Source organism: Dama dama, chromosome 26 (assembly GCF_033118175.1).
Source record: "Dama dama isolate Ldn47 chromosome 26, ASM3311817v1, whole genome shotgun sequence".
NCBI lineage: Eukaryota > Metazoa > Chordata > Mammalia > Artiodactyla > Cervidae > Dama > Dama dama.
The window spans coordinates 50,207,851-50,218,958 of NC_083706.1; the positions used below are offsets into that span (position 1 = coordinate 50,207,851).

The 11,108-nt window shown below is 56.5% G+C and overlaps 1 protein-coding gene across 1 annotated transcript in view; it reads left to right on the forward strand.

The window, feature by feature from the left end:
- IGF2R (insulin like growth factor 2 receptor) overlaps nucleotides 1-10,770 on the forward strand; it is a 101,540-nt gene extending 90,770 nt beyond the window's left edge. Inside the window, exons 42-48 of the mRNA XM_061130501.1 lie at nucleotides 1,698-1,812; nucleotides 2,643-2,789; nucleotides 3,156-3,343; nucleotides 6,481-6,667; nucleotides 7,178-7,330; nucleotides 8,227-8,296; nucleotides 8,958-10,770. Coding sequence (XP_060986484.1) covers nucleotides 1,698-1,812; nucleotides 2,643-2,789; nucleotides 3,156-3,343; nucleotides 6,481-6,667; nucleotides 7,178-7,330; nucleotides 8,227-8,296; nucleotides 8,958-9,365 — 1,268 coding nt within the window. The 3' untranslated portion in view covers nucleotides 9,366-10,770. The remainder of the gene's footprint in view (nucleotides 1-1,697; nucleotides 1,813-2,642; nucleotides 2,790-3,155; nucleotides 3,344-6,480; nucleotides 6,668-7,177; nucleotides 7,331-8,226; nucleotides 8,297-8,957) is intronic.
- The last annotated feature ends 338 nt before the right edge of the window (nucleotides 10,771-11,108 follow it).

Sequence of the window (11,108 nt, forward strand, 5' to 3'; positions counted from 1 at the left end):
AGGGACAAGAAAGAAAACCGTCGCTGTGCCTGTTCATCTGTGGGGAGGGTGGTGTCCCCGTGGGGGCCCCCAAGCTGTCCTGATGAAAGCACAGGGAGACTTAGTCCACTCGAGCTGTTGAAATGGAGAAAGGAATTCTGGAGGACCACTGTCACCCGGAGAAAAAGCCTGACTCTGCAGGTTGGAAGTGGGGGTGAAATGACGCCCCACCCAGGCCCCAGCAGAAGTGTCCAGCCCTCCCAGCCCGTGACCTTGGAGATCTCAGTTGTTGCTGCTACGAAGGGCAGCCGGGGGCTGAGGGTGGCTCTGTTCCGTGCCTCGTCGTCGTGTGTACGTCGAACTTGGGTCTTCCTGTGGTTTCCCACAGCCGAGTGCAAAGACTAGGAGGCTGAAGTCTCCTGAAAAGAATAGTGAGACCTCCTGTTCTCTGACACACCAGGTGGGATCTTAGGTCTCAGGCCCCAATAGGACAACCGTCTAAGGCCGGTCACCACGACCCCACGTTCACTTAGGACACATCCCCTTAAGGGATGAAGAGACGGACTCTTATCATAGGAACCAGCAGTCCTCAGGAACCATGCTTCTTACGTGTGTGTGTCATGTATGTGTGTATACACGTGTAGCCTTCAACAGCTCTCTGGGTCAGCGTCTTAGTCCACTTCCCAGGTTGAGTGCCTGAGGCCTGGAAGGCCAAGAGTGCTGCCCGTCTCATTTGCAGGGGGAGCAGTTCGTCAAGACCTCCGCCTGTTGTTTCCATATTCCAGAAGTTTAAGAGTTTCACTTTGAAGCTGTGAACCTTCCAGAATTTTCCAGAGAAGCCCAGTTATTTATAACAAATTCACCCAGAGTGGCTTTGACCGCGCCTGGGGTCGGGAGCCTGGGTCTCACCCCTCAGCAACCCCTGAGTGGCCCCTGTGCCTTGGCCGTGCCTGGAGGTCACCTGGCAGCTGGTCCTGCCCGTCCCGGGCCTGCCGCCTCTAAGGATGTGGGTTGGGTGTGTGTGCGCCAGGCCTGAGGACCGCCCTGCGCTGCACGCCGGGCCTGAGGACCGCTGTGTCCTGGTCCCTGGAGCCACCGTCCATCCTCTGAGCGGGGCTGAGCTCGGGCATCCCCAGGGCAGCTCTCAGACCCTCTGGCCCCTGGGAGCGGGGCCGCTGAACGTGTGTCCCTGCTTCCCTTGGCCCCTGCGGACTAGGGCTCTGATGGTTCCTTGACTGTGTCCTCCTCAGAAGCAGGCAGAGCTCCGTGTGGAGCCGGGAGATCGAGCAGACCAGGGCAGTTCTGTGCGGGCCATCTCTCTGTGGGGTGGAGGTCTTGCCCCTGCCCTGTTCTTCCCGGGCGGCTTGTGGGGCACGTGGGGGAGGCGCCGGCTGGCACAGAGGTTGCAGGGAGCTGGGGACCTCGGGCTGCCGCCACGACCTGCAGTCCAGCCCTGCACGCACGCCGTGCGGGGGGCTCCCCACTCAGCCCTGAGCCGCACGCCCTGGGGTCTCCCTAGCACACAGGAGAGTGATCACAGGTAGGGGCTGAGGTGTGACCCCGGTCTCCTCCGGCCAAGCAAGTAGTGACACGGGCCGGATATGAGTCACCAGTCTGGGTGGTGCTGACCGCCAGGGTGATGAGTCTCCAGAGCCACTTCTGACTTGGAGGCTCCTAGGATGCCCTAGAGATAACGTCAGTTCAACGGTCTGTTTCAGATGACAGAGTCATCGTAACTTACTCTAAAGGCTACCGCTGTGGGGACAATAAGACGGCGTCAGCTGTCATCGAGCTGACCTGCGCCAAGACGGTGGGGCGGCCTTCGTTCACAAGGTGAGGCTGCGGGGGCCCCCTGGTGGAGCTGGGCGCTGGGTGGGCCGGGCCCCCGTCAGAGCTCCTCCCCGCTGTTTCTGCTTGGCGGCGTAGTGTGCGTGCCGCAGAAAGGATACTGGGGTTGTCACAGTAGCGACGGGGACCAGCCCCTAAGACCCCTGGCCTGGTGGGGCCAGGGCCACTCCGCAAGGGAGGAGTCCTGGATGGAGGCTGGGACCTGTGCACGAGACTGATAAAGCAGTTGCATGAAGTGGGATTTCACCAGGCTCCGTCTTCAGGGTCGCAGTGTAACTAAAAGAGGCTTTGCCGATGAGTGCCGCCCATGGCCAGCTGTTCAGGCGGCCGGTCTGGGACCCCCGGCAGGTGGTTGGCACCACCAGGAATGCCCTGTTATTTTGCTGGGAATCTCTGCGTCTGGTGCTGGGAGGGCGTTTGGCCAGCAGAGGGAGCATGTGAGCTGTGGTTGGTGAACAGACCCAATGCCTTCTAGAAGCAGGGCTTGGGAAAGGCGAGACCCAGGCACTGTCAAAGGGTCGAAATCAATGCTTGTAAAGCAGGCTTTCAGAAATCTGGGAGTAGATCTTCCCAGCTGTTAGATGTTGCCCAGTGTCTAAATATAAAAAAATTATGTGTTGAAGTGCTTGCCTGGTTTTTTTTTTTCACGTGGTTGAGCTGGATGGTGTTGCAGGGAAGGGAGATGAAGTCGCCCTCCTAGCCCGGAGCGTCTGGTTCCTGGCTGGAGGCAGGGAGGGCGGGGCGGTGGGGGGCTCCCGGGGCCCTAGCAGGCGGGCGGAAGGGCGGCCGTGACCGCGGTCCGTGTGCCTCTGCAGGTTTGACGCCGACAGCTGTACCTACCACTTCAGCTGGGACTCGCGGGGGGCCTGTGCCGTGAAGCCTCAGGAGGTGCAGATGGTGAACGGGACCATCACCAACCCCGCCAACGGCCAGAGCTTCAGCCTCGGGGACATTTACTTCAAGTAAGTGGGGCCGCCCCGTAATCCCCTCGTCTCTGCCGGGCTGAGGGCTGCGAGATGAAGAGGTCTGTGTGTCTGCATGTTTTAGTTACTGTTTCCAGTTACATTGTCACGTCTCACTCAGAGGGCAGGCATTGCTTAGCTGTCCAGTCGAACCCCAAAGATGGTGAGGTCTCTTGAGGGTAAAAATAACGTTGCTCCTCCTCTTGCCATTTGTGATAAGCTCAGGGGTCAGAGCTGGAACCTTTTGGAACGAGTTTTGATGAGGAACCTTCTGGCTTTACTAGTGTTTTTTTAAGTTTCTTAGCAGCGTCACTAGGTGGGCCCCGGGATCCAGGGCTGTCCCTGAGCCCTTTTCTGTCTCCTCAGACGATTCAGCGCCTCCGGGGACATGAGGACCAACGGGGACAAGTACGTGTACGAGATCCAGCTCTCGTCCATCACGGGCTCCAGCAACCCCGCCTGCTCCGGGGCCAGCATCTGTCAGAGGAAGGCCAACGACCAGCACTTCAGTCGCAAAGTCGGAACCTCCGACCAAACCAGATACTACATTCAAGGTAATTCTCCCCACCCGTGTACCACGTTTAGCTTCCTCGGAGGAACATTAACCTTTTCACGCGCACACACTCCTCTCGGTTAAAACGTCAGATGGGTTTTAACACGATAGCCCCAGGTCCGATCCTGTGTCTTGAGAACTGAGCAGCTCGTGTCATGCTCCCAGCGGTTCGCTGTCGGGAAGGTTTACATCCTCAACAGATGTGCAAGGCCTGGTCTAAACCAGAGGTGGTGAGGTGGGCGTGGAGGACCACGGCTGGAATTACCTTTGGTTTGGTTTTCATCACAATGCGTCTTTATTTTGGAACTTCAGATGTTACTTAGGGGAGTGTAAGAGATTTTGCATTTGTTAAAAGGATGAAAAGAGAGAGACCTGGCCCACGTGTCCGCAGTGGGTGTGGAGGAAGGCCTTCCGCTACAGGGGTGCAGCTTTGTCCAGTGTTTCTTTTTTTCCTTCCTTTTTGTTGAGGTATAATTGACGTAGAGCCATAGCTCAGATGGTAAAGAATCTGTAATGCAGGCGACCTGGGTTGGGAAGATCCCCTGGAGAAGGGAATGGCAACTCACTCCACTGTTCTTGCCTGGAGAATTCCATGGACAGAGGAGGCTGGGGGGCTACAGTCCATGGGGTCTCAAAGAGTCAGACACAACTGAACGACTAACACAGTATAAGTTTAAGGTGTACAGAATAATGATCTGACTTAAATACATCATGAAACGACTGTCACAGTAAACTTGGTGAATGTCCATCATGTCCTATAGGTACAAAATCAAAGTAGAAAAAAAAAATTTTTTTTCCTTGTAGTGAGAACTCTTAGGATTTATTCTTTTAACTACAGCAGGATTAGTTACATTTACATGTGGTGTGTGGCATCCTGAGTATTACACCCCTGGGAATTGCAAATTTTATCTCTTTTTCTGTGAGTTTGTTGGTTTGTTTCTGAGACAGAATTGACCTGCATACTGTGTTAGTTCCAGTTATACGACATAGCGTTTTCAACATTTCCGTGAATTTCAAAATCACCACCACACTAGGTCTGGTTGTCATCTATCACCATGCAAAGAAGCGACATAATTATTGACTGTATTCCCACACTCTGCACTTCATACGTACACTCCTTTTTTGTAACTGGACGTTTGTACCTCCTTATCCCCCTCACCCATTTCTTTCCTAATTCTTTCTTGACCTGGGAAGAATATTTCCAGGAGGCAGCTCGTGCATTTTTGCTTTCGACAGCTAGTCTTCCTCTGTAAACCATTTCATGGTTTGATTTTTGAACCAGGTGAATGAACTTGCTTTTTTTTTTTAAACAGTTAAATGTGTTTACAAAACCAGCTGACTTTTGACCTCAAAGGGCCGCTGAGCGATTCCCCGAGAGGAAGGGGGTGGGTAGCTGCTTCCTGAGTAGGTGGAGTCTCAGAGAAGTTTCCATGCGCAGCTAAATAAGCCAGTCTCTGTGCTTGGCAGTGCCCACTGGAGCTGGGCAGAGTCCTGCTGGGTCAGCTGGCTCACGTCCACACCTCCCCATCAAGGACACCTGCAGGCACCCTGCCACCTCTCTTCTGGCCTTCCTGCTGGCCCACCTCGGCCTGCCCACCCCCACCCCACTTCCCCACTGCCACACCCAGCGCGGGGCTCCCTTCTCTCACCCAGGGGCCCTGCCGCTGGTGTGTCTGCAGCGGTCCAGCTCCACGCCGCAGCCCTGGTCAGGGGCCCAGTTACCAGGCTGAGAACCTTATGTCCGTAAGGCCTATGTCTAGTCTAGTTGGCCTCCTGCAGTCCCCGGGCTTAGAGAGCGTGTGTGTGTGTGTGTGTGTACATGCATACCTCTGTGTGTGTGCATTTATTCTTGGTTAATTAAATCCTTTTCATACCTTTTCACTCCACTCACCAGCAGTAGGAAATAGGTTTGGTTTTAAGACCTTTGTCCATGTATCAGGAAGAAGTGCAGGTTAACCCCACCCCGCCACGCGTCTGCATTCATTCGAGAGGCTGAGGGCGGAAGGCCTCCAGGCCCGTCTCTGGCTGAGGTTAGGTGTTACCACCTTGTCTCCTCACCAGCTCGTGGGTTTGTGTCCACACTCTAGCCTGTGGGGCAGCCCTCGCGGGTCGCGGCTCAGCCGGCTGCGTGCGAGTGAGGACCCCCGGGGGTCCCCTGGCCCTCTAGCGGGGCCGATGGCAAACCAGCCGCCAAGCTGTCCTCACGAGGCAGGGTCTACACGGGCCCCTTCACGTCTCACAACAGCTGCACGTTCAGGGGGCGCTCCTCAGGTGTGATAGTTGGTTAGGAAGAGACTCACTACGAAGAGCTGTCTTAGTCATGCTTGCAGTTTATTACAGTGAAAGGATATAAATTAAAGCCAGCCAGTGGGAGAAGCACCGTGGGGTGAAGTCCAGGAGGGAGCCAGACGCTTCTGCTGTCTTCTCCCCATGGACTCAGGAGGTGTTACGTATAAATGTGTGATGGTACAGATGTGTGACAGCGTGAATGTGTGACAACACACACAGAAGCTCAGAAGCTGACCAGGGAGGCCCAACTGTGACTCCGTGTCCGGCGTTCATTGATTCTTCATTGTGTATGCTTGACTGATCAGGCAGGTTTTTAGTTGGTTTGCTGACTGGTTGGTTGGTTGACTGGTTAATTGGTTGGTTGGTTGGTTGGTTGGTTGACTGACTAGTTGACTGGTTGGTTGGACTGGTTGGTTAGTGGTTGGTTGATTGGTTGACTAGTTGGCTGGTTTGTTGATTAGTGGTTGGTTGACTGGCTGGTTGGTTAGTTGCTTGGTTGGTTGACTGATTTGCTCATTGATTGGTTGCCAACATGGTCAACCCCAGTGTCCAAGTGGACTGAGACATGTGGGCAGCCCCCACTCCACATCATGTTGTTTGCTGATGACAAGGGCCAGACCTGTCTTAGGGCAAGGTTCAAGTCTCTCCTGCTTCCTGACTTAGGGCAGGGGCACCGTATTGAGTGTGAGCTCCCAGAAGATCTCAACCGGGACATGAGATGAAGGACCCTTCCGTCTGACTTTAAGTCTCTGCAGACCTTTTACAGATGATGGAGAGTAAACTTAGCCCACTGTTGAGGCACCTGTGTTAACGGTGCTGTGCCTATGTGTGTGCCTGCCTTTTTGACAGATGGCGACCTGGATGTGGTGTTCGCCTCGTCCTCCAAGTGTGGAAAAGACAAGACGAAGTCTGTGTCCTCCACCATCTTCTTCCACTGTGACCCCCTGGTGAAGGACGGGATCCCTGAGTTCAGCCACGAGACCGCCGACTGCCAGTACCTCTTCTCCTGGTACACCTCTGCCGTGTGTCCACTGGGGTAAGTGGGGTGCTGGCCCACAGTGTCCCCCCAGCCCCAGAGCACCCAGGCTGTCCCCAGCCCCAGAGCACCCAGGCTGTGTCCCGAGATGAGTTGTTGCGAGGTAGAAGGTGTTGCCTGGGTTGTGACCCTGTGTCTTCCCAGAGCAGAGAGTCATGGTCCTGGAAGACCAGGGTGGCTGGTGTGTCCCCCTAAGTCTCTGCTCCAGAAGTGCCTCTGTGCCCTCAGGGCCCCGCAGCAGGGTCAGCGAGGCCAGGGTGGGAGTGGGAGTGAGCGCGTGTTCCCCAAACCAGCTCTCCTCGTCGAGGCAGTGTCTTTCCGCCTTCCCCGATCCTCCTCCTCCTTAGTCTCGTCAGCAGAGGGGTTTGCCCACGGGGTTTCTCCCGGCTGGTGGCTCGTGTCTTCCTGGGTGTGGGTGTGGGTGTGCAGTCAGCTCCCAGCCGGGCCGGGCCGGGGAGGGCCGGGCCTCACCTCGCTGGGCGGGGGCTGAGCACTGCGGTCTCCCTGCAGGGCAAGCTTCGACGGGGAGAGTGCGGGGGACGACGCCCAGGAGCACAAGGGGCTCTCGGAGCGCAGCCAGGCGGTCGGGGCGGTGCTCAGCCTGCTGCTGGTGGCGCTCACTGGCTGCCTGCTCACCCTGCTGCTGCACAAGAAGGAGCGTCGGTAAGGAGCGGAGGGTCGGGGGGCCAGGCCGGAGGCTCGGAGCTGGGCCCCAGCTTCCTCTTTTCCTGCAGTGACTGCCCCTGCGTCTGAGCTGTCAGGTCACGCGGCCAGACGCCCCGTGGGCCTCAGCCTGACCCCGCCCTGTTCCCGGGACATGGCTCACTGCACATGTCCCCACATGAGCTGACCACCTTCTGATCGACTGACCCCTGCCCTAAAGAGGGGAGCATTTACGAGGTGCCGGCTGTGACCTCACCCCCATCCATAGTTTCCCCTTTTGGGGGTGAAAGGTCTTGTCCCTCACGGGCAGTGCAGCGTGACTGTCCAGCGGGTTTCACGTCACCCATGTACGAGGCCCAGGGCTCTGCGTGTGGCCAGCCCTGTCCCAAGGGCAGGGATGGGCCAGCTCTGGGGCTCCCTGTCTCCCCCCTCACCTGCCCACCGATCCGGAGGCAAAGGAGAGGGTCGGGAAGTGCTGATCGCCACTACCCTGGCCCCAGAGGCCGTCATCCAGATACAGGAGTCGGGCAGGAGGTCTGGGTGTGACCTGGCCCTGGGTTCACCACTCAGCCCGATAATCTCAGCACAGCCCTGGGATGGCAGGGAGGTGTGGGCTCATTCCATCCGCATGTGGAAAAGTAGGTGCAGAGGTATGCGGTAACTCACTCTGATCTCTGTTAACACTGCAAAGGCAGAGTGTGTCTTTGCATACCAGGTTTGAATCTGCTTCTCGTGATTCCATAGCCTTCCTCTGACTTGGCTCCCAGCCCTGCTGTTGCAGATTGAGGGAGCGTGTGCTTGAGTGGACACAGCAAGCAAGGGGGGCAAGGGGGGGCAAGGGGGGGGTTCCGGGGCAGGGCGGCTCCAGCCTGGAGTAACTGGAACCCCCTTTCCAGGGAGATGGTGATGAGCAGGCTCACCAACTGCTGCCGCCGGAGCGCGAACGTGTCATACAAGTACTCAAAGGTAAGGCCTGCCGAGGCCTCTGGCGGCTCCCCGACCCCCCAGACACACACAGGGTCCATGTGTCATTCCGATGTTGGCCAGTGGCTGCAAGGAAACCATATCGCAGGCCTTTCGAAACACAAAGGGGAAACTGTCTCTGGTTGCTGTCAACCTGAACACATTCTTTGTCCTTTCTTCTTCAAGGTTTTCTCATTGTGATTGCAGCTAATTTCTTATGGCATTTAATATTCAGATCGTTTCTACTTTTTTGGCTCTTCTGCAGAAAACACGGCAATGAAAATTGTTGTGTCTCTGGCATTTGGACGATTTCCTTTGGTGGAGTTTCTAGCAATTGAGCCCAGGTGGCGTAAATGCACTCCTGGCTCTTGATTGTCCTGCCAGCTGCTTTCTAGAAGGTCTCCCTCAAGCGCATGCATCCACGTGGTGTCGTCCACGTGGCTCCCCTCACCTGCTGCATGTCTCTACCCCAGAGGGCTCCTGGAGTGGAGGGGCCGGTCCCTGAGTCCCTGACCCTGTCTGCCTCGGTCAGATCTCAGCAGGAGCTGGCGCTTGCCAGCCTTCCCCTTCCTCTCCCTGCTGGGGGTCCTGTGACCTGCGGGTTTCAGCGGGGTGGTCAGACGAGGTCTTGGGTGGGCCCACAGTCCCTGCGGTATCCCTGCAGGTGAACAAGGAGGAAGAGGCGGACGAGAACGAGACCGAGTGGCTGATGGAGGAGATCCAGCCGCCGGCGCCGCGGCCCGGGAAGGACGGCCAGGAGAACGGCCACGTCACCACAAAGTCGGTGAAGGCCGCCGACGCGCTCACTGCCCTGCACGGTGACGAGCAGGACAGTGAGGATGAGGTCCTGACCCTCCCCGAGGTGAAGGTGCAGCCCCCGGCCCGGGTGCCTGGCGCCGAGGGCGGCCCCCCGCTGCGGCCCCTGCCAAGGAAGGTGCCCCTGCCCCCGCGGGTGGACGACCGGCTGGGGCTGGTGCGGGGGGAGCCGGCGCGCCGGGGGCGGCCCCGCGCGGCGGCCACACCCATGAGCACCTTCCATGATGACAGCGACGAGGACCTCCTGCACGTCTAGGCTCGCGCGCGCCGGCTCCGACCAAACCCGACGGACTCCGTGATGCTTCTGTCCTTGGCCTTTAACGAAAACTGTTCAAAAAAGGGAAGAGTGTTGGTGGTGAGGGAGGAGGGGGCGCCCCTCTCTGTGGGTGCGGGGAGGAGGCGCAGCCGCTGACGGCGGTGCCTGCCCTGGGTTTGTCCCCAGTCCTGGCCTTGAGCTTGGCCACGTGCGCTTGCCAAGGCGCCAGGGCCAGACGCCTCTCGGAACCGAGGGCTGCGTTTGAGGAAGACCCTTGCTGCTTTAGGCCCTGTAGGGTATTTGATCATTATATTTTAGCATTTAATTCTCTCCTCCTATTTATTGACTTTTGACAATTACTCAGGTTTGCGAAAAAGGAAAAACAAAAAAAAAACAAAAAAAAACACCACCAACAGTTCTTTCCTGCCGGCAGGGGGTAACCTTTCCTGTCCATCCTTTAAGCGGGGGGAGGCTGTGGGCGCGCTTGGACGCTTTGAACTGGTCCACAATGTATCCTCTCAGTTAGACTCCACCACTCTCTCTTCTCCCTTTTGCTTCTGTGGCGTCAGGGCACACGCGTGCGTGCGCACTTGCGTGGGTCCCCAGTTGCCTGGGCTGTGGAGGGGGCCGCCCGCTCTCTGCCTCCCGAGTCAGTAACAGCTGCAGCTTTTGTTTTTTGCATGATGTCTTCGATCCCAGGTGCAGAGAGCACACTTATCAGTATTTCTCTCGCCAGCTGGTGAAGTTAAACAACCCACCCAAAGATTGATGTGTGTGTGTGTGTGTGTGTGTGTGTGTGTGTGTGCATGCGCGCATGTGCCTATGTGCGCGCATGAGTGTCTGAGAGAATGGAGTTGAGATGTCAGACTTTTTTCCAGACTTGGGGTGTAGGTCTCACCTCTTCAGGTTCTCATGATACCACCTTTACTGTGCTTATTTTTTTAAGAAAAAAACAAAAAAGTGTCTATCGACCATTTGACCTATAAGAAGCCTTAATTTGCACAGTGCGTGACTCACGGAAGTTGCATGAAAGCCAGTGGGCCAGGCTCTCGCCCCCAGCCTTGCACTTGGGTTCCCGCCCCGGGCACCGCCGAGACCGGCTGCCCGGTCTGCAGGATGGGAGGGGGGACCGCCGTCCTTCCCCGGCTGTTGGCGCCTTTCTCTGAAGTGTTTAACGAATGACTTTTCTGGCATTTATAGAGCTGTATATAGACTCAGTGGTATTCATATCCTGGAAAGCCAACCAACCCGCAGGGTTCCTGGGTTTGTACTCCCGTTTGGCTAGCTTCTTTGATTTCAACATGAGTGTATTTTTAAAAACTGATTTCTTTCTTCATTTTTTTTTCCAATCAAATTTACTGTAATATAAAGTATTCAACGATTTGAATAAAAGATAAATTATTAAGTGAGTGGTCCTGCTTTCTCCCCGTGAGTGAAAAGCCCCCGAGTTCACTGCTGCGTCCGATACCTCTCTGCGCCTCCTGTCGCATTCCAGAGACAGTCGTGTCCAGGTGTCGGCCGACCCCTCACAAGTCTCCCCGAGTCTCCCCGAGTGTAGATACTCACTCAAGGCCCATGGGGGCCTCTGTCAGCTTCACCCACACCTGGTTCTTCCTCCTTCCGAGAAAGCAGACCTCAGGATGTTTGTTTATTTTTTATCAAAACAGCCACTGCGAGTGCAGATCCCATGATCCTGGTACACAGCCCAGGCTTACATGGGGCAGTGAGGGGGGCTTCTCTTGC